The 19,022-nt window shown below is 53.8% G+C and overlaps 3 protein-coding genes across 3 annotated transcripts; 1 reads left to right on the plus strand and 2 right to left on the minus strand.

Moving 5' to 3' along the window:
* Positions 1–725: 725 nt before the first annotated feature.
* Positions 726–2,434, plus strand: LOC104260710 (protein MRP-126). The gene is made up of 3 exons (XM_059832387.1): positions 726–738; positions 1,371–1,529; positions 2,187–2,434. The coding sequence occupies exons 1-3, from the start codon at positions 730–732 to the stop codon at positions 2,367–2,369; spliced, it is 351 nt and encodes a 116-aa protein (XP_059688370.1). The 5' UTR covers positions 726–729; the 3' UTR covers positions 2,370–2,434.
* A 9,008-nt stretch (positions 2,435–11,442) lies between these two features.
* On the minus strand, positions 11,443–11,787 carry LOC132320164 (keratin-associated protein 5-4-like). Its single transcript, XM_059832421.1, has one exon. It carries the CDS (start codon positions 11,785–11,787, stop codon positions 11,443–11,445), a length of 345 nt encoding a protein of 114 aa, XP_059688404.1.
* A 3,419-nt stretch (positions 11,788–15,206) lies between these two features.
* LOC132320163 (keratin-associated protein 5-4-like) lies at positions 15,207–15,548 on the minus strand. The gene has a single exon (XM_059832420.1). It carries the CDS (start codon positions 15,546–15,548, stop codon positions 15,207–15,209), a length of 342 nt encoding a protein of 113 aa, XP_059688403.1.
* Between the last annotated feature and the right edge of the window lie 3,474 nt (positions 15,549–19,022).

The following is a 19,022-nucleotide window of genomic DNA, read 5'->3' on the forward strand; positions in this document are numbered from 1 at the left end:
CTGGAGCCCCACCAGGTTGGGAACCTGCCCCGTATTATTTGTCTTTCATAAAGAGCTGCTTGCTGCAGGCAGGGGATGGTTCCCCAGTGCTGGGGCACTGCCCTCAGCACCAGCTCTGTCCCTTGTCCCCGTGTCACACAGGCAATCCTGGTCATGGTGTCAGCGCTGGGCTGTGTGAAGCAATGGGACAGTGGGGTGCTTTTGGGTGCACACGACCATGTGGGGCTCACCTGCACCAGGTCTGCAAGGATGGGGATGCTACAGGGCCAAGCAGTGCTGGCTCACTGGAGAAGTGCAGGCATGATGCTGTGGGTCCCCTTTGTCTCGTGGCACAAAAAGACACCCCTCTAGAGGAGAATAAAACAGGAGATATTGAAGAAGCCAAGGGAATGGACTTCTGGCAAGAGCTGATGGAGAACTGCAGCCCCAATAGCCAGCTGGAGGGGACCCAGCTGTGGTGACATGGCCATGCCCTGGCCACCTCCCGGCCACCCAGCCAGAGTACGTGACACACCAAGCTTGCGGGAAAAGCCGCAGAGACTCCTTTTACGGAACTACCCCGGAGCCTTAAGCAATGCACAAGTATGTCATGAAGATGGACTGGAATTGGATGAAACAGAGACATTTCACAACCGGTGGAGTGGCACAGGGGGACGGCCAGGCTATAAGAGATGCTGCACTTGGGACCAGCCCCACTCCAGCCCGAGTGGATCTCGCTACTTTGTCAAGATGAGCAAGGCAAGTCCAATGGTGACATGGGCATTTAAGGTCTCCATGCTCTTTTCCAGGTGCCAGTTGGGCCATCGGAGGTGCAAGGACCTTCGGGGAGCCTCTCCCCACCATGCGAGCTGCCATCCGTTGCTGGCAGAGGATAACCATCTCCACTCAGGCTCATCTGAGCACAACCCACAAGGAGAGATGTCTCTTTCTGGAAGAGGTTCCCCACAGCACAGCCCGACCACTGAAGGGGCTTCTGGACATCGGATCTCACACTCTGTATCTCTACAGAGGTTTTTGCAGTGCCACCAGCTATTTTGGGACCCTTGCTCCAACAGCGCCTGACTTACAGAAGGCACATTTTGGAGGGGGGGGGGGAGGGAATCAGCTCTCGGCTATTATCTGTAGTTGCACATCCCAGAGCAGAAGCAGGCGAAGGCTGCAATCCCCTTCAGTCTCCTTTGGCTTGTAGATAAGCGAAAACTCACCCCAAACAGCTCAATTTATCCACAAAAAGAGAATGGCTGAACAAAACCAGGATGTCTCCTCATCTAGCATGAAGCAGGTGGCTGCAGTGGAGCCTCGCTGGTTCACATCAGGCTTCATCTATTGCAGCTCCTGACATTCCTCAAGTGTAATCGTTTCTCTTCCAGACCACCCAGACCCAGGAACAGCTCTCCGAGCTGGAGAAGGCCATGGATGTCATTATTGATGTCTTCCACCAGTACTCGAGACGGGAGGGGGACATAGACACCCTGACCAAGAAGGAGCTGAAGCTCCTGATTGACAAGCAGCTTGTGAACTACCTGAAGGTGAGTGGAGTCAAAGCAGGGTTTCTCATGGCCCACATGGGGAGGGAGCCAGGCTGGACCCCATTGCCTGAATAGCTCCAGGATCTGGATTCACCCCCTTCCCACCCTCCTCTCCTGCCCAGACCCTCCCTGTCCAACTGCCACTTTCCAGACGTGCTCCATAAAGACAGATGAAGGGAACCCACACGGGTCTGGGTGAACCTGCAGCCAGATATTTACCTTCATCACCTTATCTGCAAAAATCAGGATCATATTGCCCAAGAGTTTCTTTGCTATCTAGGAACAACGATGTCAGAAATACCAGCCAAAAAGCCCTTTTTTTTGTAACTCACTTTGCTAAAGCAGAAGGTAAAATGTTTTTAATCCAACACGCTGAAGGAGAGGTTTGTGGCTGACATAACACTGTTGCCTTCATTGGTCTCCACGTTGCACAGTGTTCTTGCAGCGATGCCAGCCTGTTGCTCTCCGATTGCTTGATCGCCGTGGGTGTACCCCATTGCTGTACCCAAGCAATGGGTGCTGATGGCACAAGGGTGGAACCACTCATAGCACCAGGCTATTGGGGACCTGGCACCTGTGAGGGTCCCAGCAAGGCCACGGCAAGGCTTGAGCTGTGAATGATGAGACTTTGCCCTCACTCTGTCCCTTCCTTTGCAGCACGTGAGAAACAAGACCACCATTGATGAAATCATGAAGGACCTTGATGTCAACAAGGATGCGCAGATCAGCTTCTCCGAGATGATGCTGCTGGTCACCCGCGTGACCATTGCCACCCATGAACACCTCCACGATGTCGAGGACCAGCAGCAGCAACACAAACACCAGCACCACCACCACTGAGGTGGGCTGTGGTCCCCAGCCAAAGGCACCCATGCAGTGCTTGCAGCCCCTGGCTTTCTCCCCTCCATCCCTCTCTGCCCACCTCCCTCCTTTCCTTCCTTCCTTCAAGTTTGATGGTTTTGCTGCCAAATAAAGATTTGCCCTGAGACTGTCAAAGCTCTTCTGTGTGTCTGTGTGGGTTTTCCTTGAGGCACGTCCTGCACCTTGCTCTCTCCCAGCATGGCTTTAAACCAGGCAAACCCACCTTGGGAGACAGGCTGCAGGTTTTCAGGGGCGAGGTGGACGCTGGGGAGAGCAGGGTTCATTGCAGCGCGTGCTCACAATACTTCTTACATTATAATGTGCTCCATCAGTCAGGGAAAGCAGTATAGTTTGACGGGTCTTTGCATTTCCAACTAGAAAAAAAGCCCTCGGACAAAACCTAGGAAAAACCACTCTGCCTGTCTCCTAAGACTGAGTTATGGTGGTAGGCAAGAGCTGGAAGGATGGGGATGGATGAGCACTCTTTTCTGGAGGAGCACCCTTTTTAGGGCATTTTTACTCTACAGGGCCCTGGCATGGGGCTGGAAGGGAGTTTAGTTTTAGCACTACAGCCAGCAGCGAGGTCCAGCTGCTGGGTTTTGTGTGGATAAGAACTGAGACCAACCCCAACTCCTGAGTTTGCACTAAGGAGGTGTCCATTATTAATAGCTGCTTTCCAGAGTGGGTGGCTGGAAATGCCTACGATGCTGCTGAGCAGCCTCCCACCATGCATGCTTAGACCCCGGCTACTGATTTGCAAACGTCTTTTAGAGAGGGGGAAAAAGGAACAGTTGTGATTTCCTAAGGGTGAGTCAAAGCCCTGAAATCGCCCTGCTCTGAAGGAACCTGCCCCAAGCTTCCCCAAACCAGCAGCACTGAAGCAAGCCCCCTGGTTAGCACAAGACTGCCGCAAGTTTGCCTCACCGCTGCTGGCCAGGTTGCTTCAGCTTCCTTTGGAGTCAATTTTGACATCTGAAGTGTCAAACACCTTCTTACAAGGTAAAAATCTGCTGCGGGGACCAGAGTTCGCTCAGCTCTGCCTGAGCCTGCACAGAGTGGCAGGTCCCCTCTGGAGCCAGATCCTGCACCCAACACTCAATCTTGCACCCCAAAATGGGTCATGCACCCCATCCTACAGCACTTTAGGGTCTCTGGAGCAGGTAAGAGCCCCACACTCAAGGAAGAGAGTGGAGCTGGTTCATTGCCATCACCCTGCCAGGGCAGAAGCACATCACTGCCAAGAACTAAGCTGTCCCCAGGGCTGGCCTGCAAGGACATGCCGCGCTTTCAGGACGAGGGTGGTTCAGGTCCCATTTGCAGCAGGATCAACTTTTCAGGAGCTCAACACCCTGCTGGTGGGCAGTCAGCCCTTCTGTTCTCTGCAGCAGAGGGGTCTCTCTGTGCAGGGGCTAAGCACGCAAATCTGGGTGCTGGGGGCACCCACAAACCACCCTGGGACCTTCCCCCAGGATCCAGGCAGGAACAAGCCTCAAAGCTCTCGGTGCTGATGCAACAGGATATTTGCCAACGCAGCGGGACTTTACGTTCCCCTGAAACCCGGGGTGCAGGGCTCCTGTTGTGTCACCCACCAGGGCTGTTGGACCATCACACCAGAGGTGGTGAAGAACAAGCCACCACACACCCTGAGCGCAGCAGGACCAGGACACCAATGCAGGGCTGCGAGCATGCAGATGCAATCACCAGGTCCTCCCATAACAACAGAGCGGTCCCCAAATCCATATGCACCCTTTCACCCCAACACAGCTCACAGCTCCAGAACAGAGGAGACACCAAAGCAACGCAAGCAAGACGGTGCTGGATACACCCCAACGGCGCTGTATCCCATGCTGCAGAGGCGTGCTTGCTCAGGCTGATGGGCAAGGTGCTCTGCTGCCCACAGCTGTGCTGCCCGTTTGGGGATGGGGATGGCACCCGGGTTCCTCCAGCCCTGCTGCCCCAGGAGCAGTTCTCCAGCAGCACGAAGCAGGAGGGGGGCAGCCCCCAGCCCTACCTGCCTTCACCCCCAGGTTAGAAGGCAGGATTTGGCCTCTGCAAGCTGAGGACCAGGCTCCTGCTGCCACCTGGTGGCATGTGCCACTGAGGCTGTTGGGGTGGCCACCAGCCCCAGAGCAACCTGGGGAGGCCGTGGTCCTGCCTGGCTCCCCAGGATTGCACCCCAGGGGCACAGCGCACAGAGCCCCATCCTGTGACCCCCTTTTCATCACATCCCCTATTTGTACACCACCAGTGCCGTTCGCAATAAGTAGGATTATTCTGATTTACGTGTCAGAAACAAAAAATGAATTTTTGGGCTAAGCTAGCGTCATGAGGGCATGCACCAATTTGGAAACACCCAAAACTCCTCTCTCACACCTCCCCAGCTCAAGCCACCACAGAGTTTTGCTGGTAAGGGCTCCTTTCTTTCTCAAGACTATCACATCAGCTCTTCTTACCTGTGTCCCACAGGGAGCAGGTGAAGGGAGAAGCACTGCAGTTCCTCCAGGGTACAGCTCAAAGCAGCAGGCAAACAGTGGACACAGGGAAATGCTAAATCCTCCTCCTTTCCCTGTTTGGGGGGTTGTAGCCCACATCCCTCTCCCTAAGCTTTGCCCCAGTGAGGCGCAGTGTCATCAGCTTGCATCCGTACCCTGCCAAGGGTCCCAGCCTAAGGACTATGTCTCCCCCAAGTGCCACCCTGTCCTGTCCCATCAAAATAGCCTCAGGGTGGCCCTGCCAGCTCCTCACACTGCTGACCCCCTCCCAAAGCTCCCAGGCTGGAGAAAAGAGGCTGAAACCTCCAGGGCTGGGTTTTATGAATGACTCTGTAACGAGGGGATGTGATCCAGCTGGGGCTGAGCTGTGCCTCCCAGCTGGGACCCAGCTCAGCCCCAGCATTCCCATCCTGCCTGGTCCCCCTTCCCACCACGGACCCCCTCCACCCACTGTTGACCTCCTTCACCTGCTGCAGACCCCCTTCACCCCCCACAGACCCCTCCACGCAGGGTGAGCAGCCCGGTGGCTGACAGAGGAAGGGTTGCGCAATGCCCAGCGCTGTGGCAATTTGGGACTTGGATGCACCATGCGCGTCGCATTCGTTATCGGTCTAGAGACGCCGATAGGGATGAGCCACAGTGGGGTAAAACTGGTTGGTCCTGGGGTGCCGGTGAGGCCCGTGGCCAGGAGCCGACCTGCTGTCGTGGGCAAACCCGCGCCCAGAGCCCAGCAAAGCCAGCTTGACGCTACTGTGGATGGGGACGTGCTGCCACGGGATGGCACCGTGGTGGCAGCAGGCTCAGAGGGAGTAGCCGGCAGAAGGGACTGGCTCAGGGTGATTCAGAGCAATTTTCCTCCTAATTCCCCTCATTCCCCAGGCGGACGTGTTCTAATCGGGGTGGCAGCGGTGGAGGGAGGAGTACAGCGGTTGTAGGTGCCATTGCCATGCGTTGCCCTCCCATCCTCGTCCGCAAGCGCTTCCTGCCTGGTGCAGTGGCTTCCGCACCACCATGCCTGGCCACCCCCCAGCATCCCTGGTCCTGGGGTCCTTCCCATGCCTGGGCATGTGATGTTCCCATGGCACTGATGCTCTTCCAAGATCTTTCATGCAGACACAGGGACCTGCCAACATAAAGCCCGAGCACTTGGCCGTCAGCATGACTCCAGCCATTGAGAAAACACACCTTTGCCTGCATCTCCATCAAGGGCATGGCGGGAGCAGCAGGCACTCTGGCTCATGGGAGAAACGTCGTGGGGATGTTGGTGTCTCTGTGGGGTTTGTGCTAAGCAACGTGGCAAAGCTATACCCCAAAAGGTGGCAGGGTAAATTGGGCTGCTGTCTGTGCCCAGTTGCCTGGCCATCCCCAATATAGCCCCGGAGCGAGTCCCCCAGGGCTGGGGCTCTCCCAAAAGCTCCAGCTCCAGGGGACCATAAGCTGCGAGAGCAGCCCCTGGGCTGATCCGGCTTCCACCGGAAGCATCCGTGTGCCGGGCAGCCCTTGCTGCAAAGGGCCTGCAGTGACTTGCTGCCTCTCGCCTCACTGTGCCAGGGTAAAATTTAGCTCTAGACCATGGTCTGCATCTCATTTACAACCCACTTAATTGCAGAGATGTCTTGTGCCGCGCTGGCGGTGTCAGCAGTGGTAAGTGGGCGGCACAGGTTGGCTCCAGCAACCCCTCCTCTCCCAAACACGTTACTATGAACCCGGCCCTGCAAACGCCGCCTGGGAAGATTGATGCAGAGCATGATCTCATCTGGCTTCGTACCGTATCTGGCAATCTTGGGATGGTGCCTGAGCCTTTAATGAAAGCTGGCACACCCTTCATAGCAGGGAGGGCTTGTTACACCCCCTTTCCAGGTGAGCAAACCTGGGGTCATTGACTTCTCTGAGACCACACAGAGAATCGGCCGAGAGCCAGGCGTCCTGCCCTGGCTGCCTCGCTGCAGCATCCCCGCAGTTCCTGTGCTTTTTGTTCTTTCCCCGGGAGCCCTGGGGCAGCCTGGCCCCATGCACAGCTTGATGTGCTTCATTGGGGCTGAAATGCAGCCTGGCCCCATGCATGGCTCGGTTTGCTCGGTCAGGGCTGAAATGCAGCCTGGCACCAAAGGCGTGCTGCTGGCACGGGCGGTGGCTGTCCCTGTCCCATCAAGATGCGTAGTAAGTGACTCTCCCACAGGAGGGAGCTCATCACCCCGTTGGCCATGGCCACCCGGACCGGCGTCACCCCGCGTCCCCACACTGCCGTCACTCTTGGGAGCAGGCTGCCCTGTTTGAAAAGCGGCTCAGTGCTCTTACTCCTTTCTTGCAGAAGAACCACAGCTCTGCTGCCGTTGTCCGAACTGGACAAACGTGAATGCAGCCTGGGCCCAGTGGCAGCCCACACGAGATGTGTGGGACAGCCTCAAAAACAAGATTAAAACCACCTTTTCTGCAGGAAGTTTTTTTGTCTATGACATTTTCTAGAGCTTCGGCACTGCAAAGCCCCACGAACTCACAAACCACCTTGGTTGTAAAGGAAAAAAACCCTTTTGGGGGACACTAAATGCAAACTTTCATATATGAAGAGAACCTCTTCTTAGCTTTTCTTTTTGATCCAAGGTGATGTCCCCAGTGCAAACCCCTGTGCAAACCCCTACGCTCCCCGCTCGGGTCCTTGAGCAACGCCCGCGGAGAGCAGAGCTGCATGCTGACCTACATACATCTTTCCCAGGTATGCTGGTAAACATCCTCCCCGGGGAAGGATAATGAGGGAGCCTCCCTGGGAAGTGCAGCAATGCGGAGAGACAGCCAGAGAACAGGACTGACCGGAAGAAATCCTCACCCTCCACCCACTCGCTCCCCGGCAGCCTGCAAGGAGCTTGCACAGAGCTGCTCCCACCAGTCCGATCTGCGCCCGTCGGCTGGTTGATGCAGGTGAGCAGGGTGAGTCTCCGCCGTTTCTTTTTGTACTTGAAATGAGCTTTTATGTTTTCAGGGTCATTTTGCAACCGGTCCTTCCCAGCAGGGCTCGGGGCAGCAGGGACTAAAGACACAAGCACAGGGTTAGCTGCCTGGACTCCCTCCGCCCAGCCCCGAGCGCAGCGGGCGTGTAGACACGGCACTTTCCTTAGCTGCAAGAGCTGATTCATTCAACCCGACAAGCGCCTGAGATGGCTACAGGGAGCTTCGTCCTTTTAATTTAAGCAGGGAGTGGGAAAGTGGAGAAATGAAGTGAATTAAGGTGAAAAGTCCCGCGAGTAGCCAGGGCGGTGGGCAGCCCAGCTTTCAGCACGCAGCAAAGGGATGTTTCTTTTTACCTCCGGCAAAGAAATTTAGAAAGGCTGGAATTGAACTGAATTAAGTTTTGAGTTATTGGAAGGGAACGCAGGGGTTTTCCTGTGGGCAGAGCTGCCCCTGCCACCTTGCTGTTTCCTCAAGTTTTGCTCCTTTCCAGGACTGGAGACATGTCTAAGTTCATTAAAGCCATCACTGACATGATGGAGAGTTACCAGGGCAATGCCAGGAAGGGAAAGAAAACTGAGCCTTTCAGTAGAAGTGAGTTCAAGAAGCTGATCCAGCAGGAGTTTGCTCCTGTCAAGGTAACTGTATGGGCTCGAGGGTGCAAAGACGGATGGGAAAGGTGCTGGGGTGATATTTAGGGGTGGTCGGGGTAATGAGGGGTCCTGCAACACCCACCCCACATGCAGGGTTGGAATTGCATCTCTCCAATCTTTGATTTTTCCTGGGGTTGAGCATCGCGGGCAATATCCTTGGGTTTGTATTGCAAGGCAGCAAAGCTCCTGCACACCCCTCCCAGTCCTGCTGTCCCATTTTCCTGCAGGGAAGGGGAGGTCGAGGGTGTGGAAGGGGTCCCTGGTCCCGCCGTGCCTCTATTTCCTCCCTGGGCAACTCCAGGTGTAATACCACGCTATGAAACCTTACCGTTGGACTCTGTGCAGCCTCTGCTGCCTGCTGCGACTATCCTTTTCATTGCATTGCCCTTGCAATAAGGGGACCCAGCCCTCACTTCACCACCTTGCCCCTTTGGGAAGGTCTGATGGCCTCTGTCCTCTCAGAAGTCACCCACCAGCAAGTACAGATACATCACCAGCCTGCCGGATTCGGACACTGAGCCCATGAACAAGAAGGAGAGGGGCTCTGCCAAACCCTGTGTGTACTGAAGGGCAGCTGCCGCTGCTCTTGGGGCACGGAGACGAAGAGGTAAGGGAGAGCTCAGGGAGCGCTGCAAGCAGGTGAAGCTCCCGGGCAGCATTTGCATTGCCTCGTTAGGCAGGGACGGATCCTTCCTCGGGGCCAGCGTCACCCTGAGATGGTGCATGGCTCCCCAGGTCTGCTTTAACCCTTGTGGTTGTCCCAGCAAGCACAATCCATTGGGGATGATGGGATGGAGCCAGGAGCTGAGCTCCAGCTCTGTGGGGACCCAGAGAGTATTTAATCAACTCTGATAACTCCAATAAAATTGCCTGTTGCTAATCGGGCACAAGCTTAGTGCAAAGCAGAGGTATTGCAGGGCGGGTGGTGGGGAAATGGGGGCTGGCAGGGAGGGATGCCGGCCTCGGCAGGGCTTTGGAGCGGTCGCCAATGAACTCCCCCACGGGTTTTCTTCCGTCTCCTGTAGATCCCTGAACTGCCCCATAGGCGAAGGACAGAGGCGCCAGCAACGTGTGGGCACGGTATGATCACACCTCCTGCCCTTTCTGGCTCTCTTTGCTCCTCTGGTGCAGGCAACACCGGCCCTTGCACCAGTGGTGCCGGGGGAGATGTGAAGACCGTGCTCCGCTCCACGTATTACCTCCATGAGGCAAAAATAACCCCAGGTCTCTTGTTTTGTCCTGATGCTCCAAGGGTGTCTCTTTGGGGTGCTTTGCAAATGCAGCTTGAAGGCTGGGGGTGGGTGGGTGGGAGCAGATTTGCTGTTTTCTTCTTATAGCCACAGCGGCAGAGCAAGAGCTGACGTATCAACCCCTTCCTCCATGAGCTCCTTTGGTTTTTAATGGGTAGAAAGTGAAAAATCACTAGTCAATAGGGCTGGAATGAGCCATGCAATTAGTTGACTTAGGCTGTACAGTAATAATGAATAAAGAGTGGCAATTCTTCAGGGAAAATTAAAGGTCTGCGGTTAGGAGTTCATCTCCAGCTCATTTGAAGTCAACGGCAAAATTCCCACAGGTTTGGGGGGGGACCAGAAATGCACCTCAATATTTCTGAGGATGTTTCAGTCTAATAAATGCAGCTGAGGCAGCAAGCTGGCTTTCTTTTCCATTAAAAAAAGGGAAGTCCAGCCCTCATTTTTTTATTTTAGGAAAGCCTTTACCCATGTCTTTGCATAATTAACCTGCACAGAGCTGTGCAAAGAAATAGTACTGACAGTGAGTGCCAGAGGACGAGGAAGCAGGACGGCTTTCCTCAGCCATGCTCAGTTAAAACATTGCTCCCGAAATATAAACCAATAAAACACGGCTGTTTTAATAGCAAGGAGGGGATGGTAGAAACCCTGAGTTTCACTGGAAAAAAATATTGCAGGTGGTTACCAGGTCTGTAATATTTACATCCCCATCTGCAAGTTTTTTGGAAAGTCAGGGGAAGACATGTAGTTTCTGACAAGGATTCACTTTATGATCACTTTACTACACAGATGAATGTTTTCTGCAGTAGTTTATTCCTCTCGAGCTAATGAGTGCAGGATCTGGTCCTTCAGCCATTACCTGTCTGAATGGGTTAATACATCAGCCGTATTAATTGTGATGTTTCTGCATTGTAAATATCCAAAAGGATTTTTTGGGGGGCTTATTTTTCTCCTTCTTACATAAATTGTCATAATACCATAAAAAAGCAATAAAAGCTGTACAACACAATGCCTGCCTGATTTTTGTGAGCCACCTGGTGATCACCAGTAACCTCCCAGGGTGGGAAGTTGCTCAAAGCTGTGTAAAAAAACCTGTTGTGGTGGGGAAGCCCCAAGGGGACGGGGCAGGAATGCAAAGCCCTGGGGGTCTGGGGAGCCTGAGGGCACCCAGAACCGGTGCCGCACCCTGGGTGTAGGTCCCAGGCAGGACACGCTGTGGGATGGGGAGATGTTTTTGTGCTTTCCCCATCACCTGGGACCCGTCGGTCCGCGCTGGTGGAGGAGACCAGAGCTGGTGAGCACCCGGGGATGATCCACACTGACTGTGGCTGGTCATTGGAGCATCACGAGGGTTCAGAAAGAAACCAGCTCTGCACAAATGGCATGAGCATGTTTGCTAATCCAGCTGCGCCCCTATAGCGTGCATGGAAAATAAGGACGAGGAGTTTAAGGAAATGGCAACACAAGAGGGGTCTTGGGAACGTAATGCTTTATTGTCTCATGGGCACCTCATGGGGCCAAATCACAGCCTGGTGCATCAGGCGGAAGCAGTGGGGAAGCAGAAGTGATGCCCTTTCCCCAGGCAGCGATGGTCCTGGGGGACAGAGGAGAGGGTCTGCAGCTCCGGGGTTTGCAAAGCTTTGGGGAGGCCGGAGGGAGCTGGTCCATGCGTGGCCTTTGCTGCCGGAGCCAGGGTGTGCGGGACACCCCATCACTTCAGCTTCTGTGAGGGCAGCTGGTGGACCTGCTGCTGCTGCTGCTGCTGCTGGCACTGGACCTGTGGCTTCCCGTGGCAGCCACCACCGCCGGAGCTGTGACAGCCACCACCGCCGGAGCTGTGACAGCCACCGCTGCCGCCGGAGCTATGGCAGCCACCACCACTGGAGCTATGGCAGCCGCCACCGCCGGAGCTGTGACAGCCACCACCACCGCTGCTGTGACAGCCACCACCACCGCTGCTGTGACAGCCACCACCACTCCCGTGGCAGCCGCCGCTAGTCTGGCGGGTGTAGCGTTCCTGCTTGTGGCACTGGTCCTTGTCCTGGCGGGAGCACATCGTCGTGTTTCGGGGTGACCTGCGGGGAGAGAGGAGCTGTTAGGGGCTGCTGCATGTCCCACCACCCTGATTGCCCCAGTGCCCCGATCCTGGGGCCCTTGTGCCTGCCCCGTTTGCAATCCCACCCCCAGCACTGCTGTGCAGGATCCCGGGAGACCGCCAGGTCTGGAACTGTGCCCTGCATCCACCGACAGAGGATTTAATCAGCTGGGTGTAGCAGCACAGCATGGCCCAGCCACGAGACAAGTCCTCACCTCCCTCCATGCATCCCACCGCTCTGCGAGCATCTCACACCCCAGCAGCGGGGTTTGCATGAAACCCTTGCTCCGCATCCCTTGCTGGGAAACATGTCCCCAAAGAAGGAAAATCCATCCGTGCTGCCAGACTTACCCGAGCTTGAGAAGAAAGCAAGAGGAGGGAATGAAGGTCCCCAGGACAGGAGCAGTTTTATAGAGATCTCAGATCCCTTTTCCCGGAAATGAGACAGCTCTCTGTCATAGCGATCTATTAATTTAATACCCAATCCCCATCAAACCGCCCTCTGTTTACATCGCTTGCCTGACTCATTCATGATGGGTATCATTCCTTTTTTATCTGTTTCCTGTGCCACATAAGTATCTAATTGCCAGCCTCATCTGCCCTTAATAGGAAAACCCGTGGGTGCCTGGGTTTCCAAAGGCTCGTCTGTTTGGGGTTTGTTTTGTTAAATTAAATCCAGGCATAATTATAGCCCCATACCATGAGGCTCTGCTCTTGGAGTCTAATCCCTGCTATTGAGCCGGCACCAGATAAAGCCAGAAATAATCCAGGTAAAAAGGAGTGGAAGGTTGCACTCTCTTCTCTCTTAGATGCTCGGTCCGAAAGAGCTGCCATGGCCATTGGGACAGCTAGCGGGGTGAGGACAAAGTCCTCCTGACTTTCTCTAGAGAAGGGTCTCAGGTCTTCAGCAGGGGTTTTCTAGCTCACCTCCTTGACCTAAAGGGTGTGAATTCCTCCCAAAAGGCACCTGAGCAGCCAGAAGATGGTCTTAGGGACCGCTGAAAGCCTTGCAAGCCCTGCTGTGTTCACATATGTCTGAGCAAGGTCCCTGAGCGCTTCGTTAACAAAGACTAGCTATTTCCACCCTCTTAATGACAAAGATGAGGAAACGAAGACTGAGAAATTAAAAGACCCGTCTGATGCTGCCTGCTTCATCGTTCCGTCTTCTGGAGCAAAGCTGGAGCTCCGGAGATGGCCCGTCTGCACAGCCCTGTCCTGGTTGAAAAGCTGCCCAGCACTTCATCACCCCACAAAGTACATTGACCTCTAAAGGCCACAGCTCCTCATTTACAGGATAAAGGCAAGAAAAAGTCTGAGACACAGAAGATAACATTGGGAGCCACACAGACACAAAGATCCACCTTGTTGCCAAAGAGAAATGCTTTGGCAGCTCTTCGAGCGAGGAGGGGATAGCATCGGGGCTTGGACTGTTTGAGCTGAAAGCCAAAGCCTTTTCCAAGACACACGTCAACTAGTGCTATTTCGTTATGCTCGGCACCGCTAGTGGCACTGAAAATTAGCTCCTTCCTGCTTCTCCTGGAAGCTGTTGGGTGGCTCCTGTCTGGCTTCAGGCAAACGCCGATGGGCAGGGGGTTGAGCTGGCCCCGGGGTCCCTGTGTCCTGCACGTGGCCCAGCTTGAGCAGAGGGGCACGTGGTGTCAACGGGATTAAACCTCTCCCAGGGCTGCGGGTGTTCCCAGGGCATGAGCGGCTCACGCTGCTCACATCCGAAATTTCGGATGCTTGAACTGTCCACCACGAGCCTCCCACCTGGTGGCAATGGCTGTCCGTCTTATCCGAGGGGTCAGCAACGGGGAGGATTGCAAAGCTCTCCCCTGGCCTCGCAGACCCATGGCTCACCCAGTGCGAAATGCAACCGGCATTTACCGTGCTGACTGCCACTCATGTCATAAAACTTCATATAGAAACCGGTGGCTGCAATTATAATTAGCAGAGGAACTGGGCAGACACCCACTGTGTGTGCTGCAGGCAAAATCCATGTGGCTGTTGGAGCAAGTGCGTGCATGCACAGGAGGGGCTGGTTCCTGTGCGGGCTGAGCGCAATGTCCACGGGGCTTCTTGCTATTGCTATGTGCATCCCTCCCACCACCCAAAATAATAACCAGTGAGTAAAGTCTCAAGGACAAATGCATTTCTGTGCATGAGTCTTGTGCAATCTGTTTTTGTCTTTTCCGGAGGATATTAGTAGCAGCTGTGTCTTGCCCAGGTTAGGGGTGATGTTCTGCACAGGAGAGTATAATGTTGATTTACTTTTCAGGTGATGATCTCATTCATTCAATGAGAAAGGACATACGAGTATTTTCAGTGTAACTGACCCTGTACCAAGTTTCATAACGGCTGGTGTTCTTCTTGCAGTCCCCAGTCTCTCAGATGTGAAAGTTCAGCTTTCAGTTAAAAGCAGAAACCACATCAAAACAGAAGCAAAGAAGCCTCTGTCCTTTTTTATTGTGGTTACAGGGGAAAAAAAAATCTTTAGACAGTCGAAAAACTAAGAGGCAAAGGAAAGGAACCTCAAAACATATGACTAGTAATGACTTCTAGGGTTTTCTTGGAATGAGTGGGGTTGGCAGCGGGGCATGGTTGCACCCGCCGGCTCCCCCCACTCAGCCTTTGATCAGGGCTGTAACACATCTGGGCCAGGCTGCTCCCAGCTCCCAGCTGCAAAACCCCTTCCCTGGTTGCCTCCCTGCCTTTCCAGCAGCACCTCTGCCAGGTCCTGGCTGTGCAGGGAGATGGATTTGGCTTCTCTGTCTGTCAGCTCTTCCCTTGACTCTTTGCATCCCTTAGTCCAGTTCACGGAGGCAGATATCTGCTGAGTTCATCTGCCGTCGGCACATGCACGACAAGCTTCAGAAAACATGGGAAGTAAAGACTTTGCTGAATTCAGCTGCACTGTTTTATGCAGCAATATCATTCTCCCTAAAATGCAATGCTAAATGGTCTCCTTGTGCACGCGTGCTGAAGGGCTGGGTGCTTTCTCAGGGGTGACTTCCCCTGGTTAAGATATGTGACCTGCTAGTAACTGTATAGACCCTATATTCCTCTACACCCAGCTGCGCCCCTATAGTGTGCATGGAAAATAAGGACGAGGAGTTTAAGGAAAGGGCAACACAAGAGGGGTCTTGGGAACGTAATGCTTTATTGTCTCATGGGCACCTCATGGGGCCAAATCACAGCCTGGTGCATCAGGCGGAAGCAGTGGGGAAGCAGAAGTGATGCCCTTTCCCCAGGCAGCGATGGTCCTGGGGGACAGAGGAGAGGGTCTGCAGCTCCGGGGTTTGCAAAGCTTTGGGGAGGCCGGAGGGAGCTGGTCCATGCGTGGCCTTTGCTGCCGGAGCCAGGGCGTGCAGGACACCCCATCACTTCAGCTTCTGTGAGGGCAGCTGGTGGACCTGCTGCTGCTGCTGCTGCTGGCACTGGACCTGTGGCTTCCCGTGGCAGCCACCACCGCCGGAGCTGTGACAGCCACCACCGCCGGAGCTGTGGCAGCCACCGCTGCCGCCGGAGCTGTGACAGCCACCACCACTGGAGCTATGGCAGCCGCCACCGCCGGAGCTGTGACAGCCACCACCGCCACTGCTGTGACAGCCACCACCACCACTGCTGTGACAGCCACCACCACTCCCGTGGCAGCCGCCGCTAGTCTGGCGGGTGTAGCGCTCCTGCTTGTGGCACTGGTCCTTGTCCTGGCGGGAGCACATCGTCGTGTTTCGGGGTGACCTGCGGGGAGAGAGGAGCTGTCAGGGGCTTTTCTTTCCTGCTTCTGCTCTTCCAGGGAAGAGAAATCTGGATGTACATTTATCTAGTCTTAGCCAGATCCCACAATTGTCTTTAAACCTTGCACCAGCTTCTTGCGCCATCCACGGGACTGTCCCACCAAAACCATAGCCAAAGACACTGAGAGCATCCAGAGCAGCCGGGCAGGCTGAGCATGGCAGCTTTCCAAAGCGGAGCCATCTCGCTCCCGGAGGGAAGCAGAGCAACACCCCAGAGCCTCCCTCCAAGCCCAAATCTCTCGGCTCTCTTTTGGCATCCCCTGCGCTCCCTCCTCACCCCACTTCCCTGCTCACGAGCACCCACAGAGCAAGCCCCAACCCAGTACAAGGCACAGGGCTCAGCCCACTCCAAACCCATCCACCTCCCAGAGAGTTTTGGGTGCTGCGCTGAGCCCCAAAGCCCCGCAGCATCGCCACTCTTACCCAAGATGCTCGTGCAGCGAAGGGACGAGGAGGGAATGAGGCTTTCCGAGACAGGAGCAGTTTTATACCCTTTCTGCGCACCCCACCTGGAAATGAAGCACCTCCCTGTCCCAGAGGTCTGCCTGTGCATTTAATTCATCAATGGCTTTTTTTTTTTTTTGTCTCCCCACTCTTCAGGTTGCTTGCGTGACTCACCTCATCCGCGCCGGGTATCGCCTCTTGCTATCGGTCGTCTTTCCTGTGCCGCAGAAATATTTAATTGCCAGCTCTGCCTGTGCTTAGCTCCAACGGGGGAGTAGTGTGGGTGGCCCCGGTTTCCACAGCTTTGCTAGTTTGTTTTTGGTGTTGATCACAACTGGGGATCGCTTTGCCCTTAGCAGGGGGAATGATGTCATATACTTAAATCACACCGTCCTTTAAAAATGTCTTGAGGTGCTCTAGTCCTGCAAATGCCCCTAAACCCAGAGATGTGCCTGTAAGTACCAATAACACCTTTGGCATGGTGGACAACTCTTCCTTAGCAGCAATTTGACAGGTACCGCTGTTGGCTCATTTCTCTTAAAACCAGCTGAAATACAGTGGAGTGGTGAAGAGAAAGAAAAGACAACCCCTATAAAACTTTCTTTGTCAGTCAAAAGTTTTCTGCTATTGAGAGAAGGATCAAAAGCAGTTGGGATTCTTATTTTTGGAAGCGGGAAGACCTGCCCTAGGTAGTGATCCAGGATTAGCGAGGTACATAATTATGTGGTTAACTTTCAGCCCGTGAGTAATGCCGGAGCGGCAGCGCTGGTGGTTTTTTCCAGGTTGTGAGCAGCTTTGGAGCTGCCACGTGGAGGGGAAGGGCTCCCATGGGTGCTGCCTTCGGTGACGCACGGTGGCCCGGGGTGGCTGCCGCGTTGCGAGGAGCTGGCAGACCCCAGGGACTTTCTCCAAACTTGTAGGAAAATCCTTTTTGGAGCACTTTTCCCTGCTCCCAAATTAGTGTGTAATTGGCCAACAAATCCAAGTGTTATTCGGACGGATGCACAGACCCACACGAGCCTTCGGGCCAGGTACCACGTTTGCAGTGAGAGCTAATTGCAAACAATAATTTGAGATGCTCCCTGTACCTTTCCTGTACCTCTGCCGCGTGGGCTAGGAACTGCTTAGGACCACGGGTCTTGTTTTGCCCTTTTCTGCCACTACTTGTGGAAGACATTTCCGTTATTAAACAGGCAGCAAATAAAAGACTAAAGTCACTATTACTAGCTCAAATAGGGAAATGCTATGATTTCATCCGCGCAAAAGTGCTTGGAAAACACTGGCTGAAAAATATTTCACTTGCCCGCAGAGATGCTCGAGCATTTGGTATTTTTGGTCCACCTCTCCCGCCTTTTATTTTTCTTTCTGATTAAGTTTTCATGCTATTCCCAGATGCTGACCACAGTGAGGTGGAGGCTTAGTCCCATCCCACCTTTGCTAATGCTGTTTGAGAGACCCGGCATCCTTTGGGAAGTGGCTGGAAAACTAAACAAGCTGCCAGGCGCTGAGGTGCCTCTCCAACCTCTTGTGATTTTTGGAAAGGTGGGCGCACAAGTCAGGGTTAATGAACCAGGTATGCAACCTAAATGCTTCTTTTCTATTGCTTAATTGCTATTATGAACTAGAACAGTGTCAGGGCAAACTGTACCCAGGTTTGACCACTTCTGTTTAATTGTGTTTTGTTCTGGCATCAGAAGAAATATGGTAAATACTCTCTGTGAAAAAAGACTCAAAGTGATTTTTGGCTCTCAACATCGCGCGGTATTCAGTTCCTCACGTTTTAATTGTTCTGAGTTTGTTAAAGATGAGCAGCACCCAGCCAGCAGTCCTGAGCACCTCTAGATTTTGTGGCTGTCCACCTTAACATGCCTTGAAAATGGGGTTTGCAATGGGGGTTTAAGGCAAATGCCGGACTCACACAACCAGCCTTTTCAAATGATTCCTACACGGAAAACAGGGAGCCTGTTCAGGGAGTGAGCTCCTGTCTGCACCCTTTTCAGCAATGCCAGATATTTCTGATCATCGTGACACACTCGAGAATAATCTTATCAGGGCAACATCCATTTCATGAATGGCAATACCAGACCAATAAGTTACACAATTCATTTTAATTACAAGCCGAGAAGAAATTTATCGGTTCATTGTGTAATGGTAGCGCCTTGCAACGCCCCTAGCTCGACCCAGGGCTCTTGCAGTGCTGGGCAGAGGGTTTCTAGAAAGGCTTGCTGGGGGGTTTGTCACAAGCATGTGGAGATACCTGCCCCAAGGATGGTGCCTTGGGGCCAGATGGCACAAAAAGGGGTTTCCGCCCCATCGCGGGTGCCTTTGCCTATAGGACTTTTTCTGCCCCATGGCTGTGCCCGTAGCTGGCCCTGGGGGCTTGTGCACTGCAGCCTGCGGGGTCTTGGTGGGGGTTTTTGGGTCTCCAGCTCTGTGGGAAGACGGTGTGGAGGAGAGCTGTGTGCACTGCAGAGGCCTGAGATGGCCTCCTCAAATGTCAGCGTTTAAAAATCTTTATTCTCTCTCTTTTCCTTTGGAGTCCATCGGGGAGAGTGCGGCAGTGTCTGCCCCTATTGCTTGTGTCTGGGCAGGGTAACTTCAGGGCCATTAAACAAGCACAAGGTGTTTTGTATTGTGATATGAAATAGGAAAGAAAGAAAGAAAAATCATGAACACAAAACTCTCATGAACTTCGGATTGTAATGGCTCATATATAGTCACAGACTGATACAGAGAAAACCACGGCAGTGTGAACATACACAGTTTATTTTAGCACCCACGGATAAGTTCATCAGTGGTACAGGACTGGCCAGGAAAGCGAAAGGAGACGTTTTCTTTGAAGATTGCTAGGAGACATGCAAAGCTTTCTGAACTCAGCACAAGATCAAGGACATGCATGTGTATAACATGCAGATAATGTCCTGATCACTTCATCTTTGAGGATACTTGATAAAT

This window comes from Gavia stellata, chromosome 33 (genome assembly GCF_030936135.1).
Source record: "Gavia stellata isolate bGavSte3 chromosome 33, bGavSte3.hap2, whole genome shotgun sequence".
NCBI lineage: Eukaryota > Metazoa > Chordata > Aves > Gaviiformes > Gaviidae > Gavia > Gavia stellata.

Coding starts and splice junctions, on each gene's coding strand:
- LOC104260710 (XM_059832387.1), top strand. Junction 1,530..2,186: donor AGCTTGTGAACTACCTGAAG/GTGAGTGGAGTC, acceptor CTTCCTTTGCAG/CACGTGAGAAACAAGACCAC.
- LOC132320164 (XM_059832421.1), bottom strand. CDS start 11,787: ATGTGCTCCCGCCAGGACAAGGACCAGTGCCACAAGCAGGAACGCTAC.
- LOC132320163 (XM_059832420.1), bottom strand. CDS start 15,548: ATGTGCTCCCGCCAGGACAAGGACCAGTGCCACAAGCAGGAGCGCTAC.